This window comes from Gavialis gangeticus, unplaced genomic scaffold, assembly GCF_001723915.1.
Source record: "Gavialis gangeticus isolate Ggan-Ray unplaced genomic scaffold, GavGan_comp1, whole genome shotgun sequence".
Taxonomy (NCBI): Eukaryota; Metazoa; Chordata; order Crocodylia; family Gavialidae; genus Gavialis; species Gavialis gangeticus.
In genome coordinates, this window is record NW_017728998.1 from 46,393,665 (window position 1) to 46,400,577 (window position 6,913).

At 47.6% G+C, this 6,913-nt stretch overlaps 1 protein-coding gene across 10 annotated transcripts in view; it reads left to right on the forward strand.

The window, feature by feature from the left end:
* CNOT1 (CCR4-NOT transcription complex subunit 1) overlaps positions 1–6,913 on the forward strand; it is a 137,605-nt gene that overhangs the window by 51,655 nt on the left and 79,037 nt on the right. For all 10 annotated transcript variants that reach the window (XM_019505839.1, XM_019505844.1, XM_019505848.1 and 7 more), the window contains exons 11-13: positions 1,591–1,761; positions 4,279–4,406; positions 5,039–5,279. In XM_019505839.1, the coding sequence (XP_019361384.1) occupies positions 1,591–1,761; positions 4,279–4,406; positions 5,039–5,279 (540 nt within the window). The remainder of the gene's footprint in view (positions 1–1,590; positions 1,762–4,278; positions 4,407–5,038; positions 5,280–6,913) is intronic.

Sequence of the window (6,913 nt, forward strand, 5' to 3'; positions counted from 1 at the left end):
CCCGCCCGCCCCCCCCTTCCCCTCAAAGCCTTCTGTCATTCTTCATGGGCAATTCACTAGTTAGCATATAAGTGTCTTGGTTCTCCAGAACTTAAAAGCTTACAGGATGTTTCTTCCAGTTTTTTTCATGATTAGAGAGTATGTTACAACTTATTTCATAGTTTCTTTTCTTATTAAGATGGCAGAAGTTCAGCCTTGTTATATATAGTCCACTCCTTTTTTTTTTTCTTTGTTACATCCTTCTTTGAAATTAGTCTACATTAGTAAATGCTAGGAAAAGCAGTACCTTTTTTAATTGCATTTTTTTTTCCAAATTTGTTGCTGTCATGTCCACAAGTTTCCACTGGTTCCCTCTTTTTCTACTCTCTCCTATCCCTTTTACTGTCAGATGCTGCTCAGACTCTGTTCCCTCGTGCAGCACAGCACATGGAAACACAACCCTTGCTGGGACACACAGAGGTGGTGGTGTTGCTGATTGATTGGCTAGGCAGGGAAGTGGGTTTCCTTGTGCTTAGTACACATGGGGCAGTTCTAGCCCTGGAGCTGAGCTGTGCCTGGCAATAAGAGGTGGGAAAGGGACAGGGGTGTGGGGACAGAAGCTGCAGAGGGCAAGTGGAGCTGAAGGCAGGCAGCTGCTATGGGTCCAACTGTGGCCCCAACCCAGCTTCAGAGCTGGTCAGCCACAACAGCCACCTGTTTCCTTTACCCTCCCCACCTTTATATGTGAATTTAAGATGAGTGGCTTTCCCCCATGCTGACTGTTATATTGGCATGGCCTTTCTTCTCCTTTCTAGCCACTTTTTTTTTTACCTATGACACTTTAAAGGGTGATCTTGTGTATTGCCTCCTGTGACTGTATGTGGATTTAGAGTGGTAATTTATGGGATTCCTTGGGTACATGCGATTTGTGGAATCACTGGACTGGAATCGCAAGCCCAGGGAGACCTCATTCAGGTCTGAGGTGTCATGACTTAATAATAGGAGCAACAAACCTGGAGAACTGCATCTTGGTAACTAACTTATTCTCAGATCCAGGCTTGCCTTTTCAAGATGTTTTTTAACAACTGTACTTCTTCACTTCTGATTATCAGAACTCAGGGAATGCTTTGTTAATTTGAGGGAAATTTTACATCATAGCTTAACTTCAAAAACCAGCATAGAAAGCTTTTTGTTTTTTGGAAGCAGTCTTGCTGGAGAGCTTGCCACAAAACATTAAGTTCTGCCTCATAACAGGTCAGACTCTGCTTCCTCAGGCTGCAGAGCAAAAGAGAACTAACTCATTGAAAGGAGTGACAAATGTGTACATCAAGGAGAAGAATGCAGTGGGTATCTTCTCTCCCCTGCTGTTCAGTTCTGTCCCCATTTAACATTTAGTGGAGGAATAAGACCTAGCCCTAGACATAACTAACCTAGAATATATTTGAATTACAGTCCAGGCTAAATAAGCTGATTTTAAACCAGGTTTCTTCACTTTGTAAATAAGTTGGACACACATTTCTATTAACTGCAGTATTTATGCCACAGGGTTTTCATGGGAAGTATGGGAAATTTTTGTAGATACTGAGTGTTTTTGTCTCTTGCTAATTGCAGAATCCTAGTTTGAACTTCAAGGAAGTAACCTATGAATTGGACCACCCAGGGTTTCAAATCCGTGACAGCAAGGGTCTGCAGATTGTGGTGTTCGGCATCCAGAGAGGGCTAGGCATGGAAGTCTTCCCAGTTGATCTCATATATAGGCCTTGGAAACATGCGGAGGGCCAGGTAAGCTTGTTTTGGCAGCTCTTCCCAAAGTTTGTAATGCTGCTAGCAAGTTTATGTAGCAAACCTTTAACAGTTGTGATGCTGCTGGTTTTTGGTACCTTTTCTGAGTCTGAAAACATTGAGGTAGGTAATGAAGAATGTAGCTGATGTGTACAAGACCAATCTTAGAACTAATAGAAAGCTGAATCTGTTTTATTTGTTTTCCTGAACTTTCCTGGAGTGACTACACCTCCTTGGCCCACAACTGAACTGCAGCTAGATTTACAGTTGTATAGCTAGTTTTATCTCAGAGCTGTCTAACTGGTCACCCATGGGCCATATGTGACCATCGCTTCCCTTACCTCTCTTCTCCCCTCCCCCCATTGTTCCGGCTGTTGGCTGTAACAGCAGGCACAGCTGCTCCCACTCCCTCTGGCTTTCATTGGTTGTCCTTGCTGGAAGGGTTGGCACAGTGCACCAAGGTGGCTGAGTGAGCTTGGGGCTGTGGGTGCAGGGCACAGCAGTGGGGATTAAAGTGTGGGCATGATGTGCAGCCAGGGGTATTTGGCTCTCCCTGGTGCAGCCTGTGGAGTGTTCTGCTTGTGGCTACCTAAAAGGGTAAGGGTTATAGCATATGGTCAAAGCTGAAGGGTTCATCTGTGTAACAGGGGGCCTGCTTGGGGCCGATCTCCACGTGGCCTGCCCACTTGTTCTTGGGCTAACTGCCCGCTTTCTCGCTTGCCACACCTTGATCTTAATTGATTAATAAAGTTGTTAATTAAGCAGGAGGCTGCCCATTCTCTGCCCCGCTGCCAGGGGGTGCTGTCTGTAGCTCCATTCCTCCCCTACACCGCAGTCCAAGCCTCCCAGATGACCTCATGATGTTCTCATATGTGCCAGTCCCCAGCGATGGGGCCCAGAATCCTAATGTAGGACCCCACCTGGGTTCCTCCCTTCAGGTGGACTCTGGCATCATCATACTGGGCCACATCTCCTTGCCACCAGTTCCCCTTTGGGTGTGGTCTCCTCACTGGGACCTCTGGCTCGCGCTAGCCCTGGCCCACACCCAGCCCAGTTGGGACCCCAGGCCCCTGGCTCTTGGGCATCCCTCTCAGTGGGCCTTCTTGCCCTTCTGACCCTCCTGGTCCTGGCCCCCGCCTGGGCCAATCAGGGGAAGCTCTGGCAGGCCTAGATATATGACAGTTACTCTTTTTCCCTGGGGTCCCCCTCTCTGGGTCCTCCTTCACAGATGTGGGGAGCTGGGGTACCTCACACCATGACTGATGCCTCACGGGGTCTCACAGGGGACTCTCACTCCCCCCCGGGCAGCAGGTCATGGTGGTACTACAGGTGTTAATTTTGACCCACACTCTGCCTCCCAACGGTGGAGGACTTATCGGGGTCAGGACTCAGTTCATGCTGTCTCTGGCTGAACCCCTGTTCTTCCTTCACTGGGCTTCACATCTTTGCCCCTCACCCCAGTAGAAGCCCCAGTGTTTCTCACTGCTGCCTCCTCAGTTCTTACGCTGCCCCCCCCACCGCTGGGGGCTTCGCATCATTCATAATGCCCCCTCTACTTGGGGTCTCAGGGCTTCCCTCCTCCGTTAAGTTCAGGTGGCCGTAGCTGTGTATGGCCCCAACTCTCCTCCTCAGGGTCTCAAACCCCCACAGGGCTCAGGCAGCTTCAGCCTTACCTGCCCTCCAACTCTCCACTCCCCTGCTCGGGGCTTACACCCCGACAACTATGTCCGATGGAATGCAACCCACCCAAAGGTGAGGGCTAGGGGTTAAGGTGCCCTGACCTGCTTTTCACCAGGGTGGTAACTGGCCTGGCATTTCCTGGGGGCTCCTGCACCACTGGGAGCCCCACCAGGCCACCCACTCCCGGCAGGGTGTAGTTTCAGGTTGTACCCAGGACAAGGAGCCTCCTACAATCCCCTACAGCTCCTCCCTTACCTCCAGATGAAACTCAGCAGACCTCTGGCCAGGCGGTGTTGTTGTCTGCCCTCCAGCAGCCAAACTGCCTCATTTATATAGGCAGCCCTGAACCTTAAATGGCTGCCCTCATTAGGCACCTGGAGGCTGCCAGCTCCAGGGCTTTAAAGTGGCAGGCCCACAAGGTGCCCTGCCACAGTCTGCATTGATTGCTCTTTTTAAGCAGTGCAGTTAGTACACTTCCAATTTGTAATGTGGATGAGACCAGACGTGTTCCGTAACTACTTTATTTTGAGATCTTTATCTGAGGAAATAAAGTTAATGCTCAGCCTTCTGGACAAACTAGATTACTTTGTAACCAAATCCTCTGACAGCTATATTTATAACAAAGAAAATTGTTAGGAGTAAATTTTCATTCTTAAGAGAAATCTAGTTTTACACAAAACACTTCACATAGTAACGTTTGGCTCTTATTCTGCTGCTGTGTTGATTAGAGGTTCCTTAGAAAAATCTCAGTATCATGTATAGTGGTTGATGGGCAAGGAGGCTGTAACTTGCCTGAAGGTCTAAAGTAACTTTTTTATTATTATTATTTTGTTATAGCTCTCCTTCATTCAGCATTCCCTCATAAATCCAGAGATCTTCTGTTTTGCTGACTACCCCTGTCATACTGTTGCCACAGACATCCTTAAAGCGCCACCAGAGGATGACAATCGAGAAATTGCCACATGGTAAATCTCATGCAACTGTGTTTGTTTCTGTTGGCTGAGAATATGATTACTTTTGCTGTGGCTTTGTTTTTAAATCATTTGGTCTATTTGGAGCTACATGCACGTTCTAGCAGATCAGCCACTAAATACCTGTCTTACATGTAACTGGCTCTTGCATTGTCAAAACATTTCCAGTGTACACGCATGGTAACACTTGGAAAAGCAGGCTGCTGGTGGTTTTCACTGGATTCTTTTAGGATGAAATTTCCAGAGAGCTAATGTATTTTGGCAGATTCTGTGCACTGAGCAGAGGGAGTCATTGAATATTGAACCTGAAACATCGGAGTTGGGGAGGGAATCTTTCCTTCCCCCTCCCCTTTGGCTGATGCCTCTTAATCCTCCCTCCTTTTTTTCAGGGGAGTAGCTGATTCTTAGCCTCCTTTTTTTACACAGTTGTATAAACGATATTTAATAACTAATCTGTCCAGAATGTTCTTGATGCATGGCCAAAAGTGCATAATGAACTGTAGCACTTGAATGCAGTTCACTTATTTATAACTGGCATTAGATCATATCAGCATGTCATTGACACTTAATGCTTAGTCAATCAGGGTCCTGTTAGTCAATGAGTTTGTAACTTTTGTTTTTGTTAGGAAGAGCCTGGATTTGATCGAATCCTTGCTGCGTTTGGCAGAGGTGGGGCAGTATGAGCAGGTTAAGCAGCTCTTCAGTTTCCCTATCAAGCACTGCCCAGACATGTTGGTATTGGCCTTATTACAGATCAACACTTCCTGGCATACCTTGCGCCATGAGCTCATCTCTACACTTATGCCAATTTTTCTTGGCAATCACCCCAACTCTGCCATTATTTTGCACTATGCATGGCATGGACAGGTAAGTGTTTCACCTTGAGTACTTGCATGGTTTAATTACTTCACTTTAGAAGGTTGCTAGTTAGATTGATCTGGCAGTTGAGACAGCAGAATTTGAAGTGTTTCTTCACTTGTGACAAAGGTGGTGAAAAAACTCCTAATTAGATATTCAGTACTTCCTGTAAAATTGCAGATTGTTGGTGATTTACTTTCCATCCCTATCTTTAGGCAACCTGCTGTGATTAGTCCTTTTACTCTAGGTATTAGGTCTGTGAGAATAGGGAAGTATTCAATTCAGATTCAGCCAGTCGGAGGACAGCAATTTGATTCGGATCACTGTCTCAGATTTCGTGATTCGGCCATAGACTGTAATGGGGAAACACTGAAATGCCTATAACTTTGTCACCTTTTGGCAGATTTGGATGAAAACAGCAGGGATGGTAGCCCCTTCTGAGGGCATGAAACCTGCTAAATTTCAAGGGGACAGGTGCAGGGGTTTCTGGGAAACTGCACCTCAAGCTTCTGAAAGTGAAATTTGTGACGTGTGTGTTTAAGGCACAGCAGGATGAAACCAGCAGGGATGGTAGCCTGTAACAGGGCCTTCCTGGAGCCTGTTAAACCTCCGCCTGCTCACCTGTTTCTGGGCCAACTGCCCACCCCTCTTTCTCTTGCCATGCCTTGATGGAACACAGATTCAGATGTTTCCCTGGTTGGAGGCTGCCTATTTAGGTGTCTTGGGGTGACATCCATTCCGCAGCTCCATACCTTCCCTACACCACAGCCTATGCCTCGCACATTGCATCCTTCACCCCCTCCAGCTGTGGTGCTCTCTCTGGGACCTTTGGCTCTCCCTTAGGCCCTGGCCCCGCCTTCAGGCCTGTTGGAATCCCAAGCCTCTTGCTCTAGGCGTTCCTTGCAGTGAGCCCCTGGCCCTCTGACCCCCTGACCCTGCTTTGGGTCCTGGTCCCAGCATGAACCAGTGGAGGGTACCTCTGATTTATATTTTATTAGACCAACTGAATAGTTGGAGAAATATATCTTAGCAAGCTTTTGAGTTTAAAAACCCTTCATCGGGCTGAGGAAGCATCTAGTTGGTGTGTGTGTGTGTGTGTGTGTGTGTGTGTGCTCTTCCTGAACGGAATGAATAGTAAAGAAGCCAGAGGTTGGCAAGCAATGCAGGCAAGAAAGCCAGTCAGTGAAAATGTAAATTGAGGTGTCAGGGTGAGGGACAGGCTGGTGGGGATAGGGATGGGGAAGGGAGATGTAGCAGGTAAAAGAGAGGTACCTGGGGAGTCAGATGTCGGGCAGGTTATAGTGCGTCATAAATCCAGTGTTTATATTGAGTCCATGAGTTTCTGTATCTAGTAGGTCTGTGCAAAGTGGCTAGTATTGGATTTGGATTCAGCTGATTTGGGGGACAGTGATTCGATTCGGTGATTCGAATCACTGTCCCAAATTTGATTTGGCTGAATCTGATTTGGAGATTTGGCTGCTGCCAAATCTGTGAACCAGGAAGGCCAATCTCCCGTCTGCTCTCCTAGCTTGGCAATGACTGGCTACCCTGCCTACCCCAGCTCCCAGCACTTTGGGGGGGAAAAAAAGCCCTGGCTCACAAGGTGCTACCGGGTGAGGGGGGTGATCCCCACTGCCCCATGC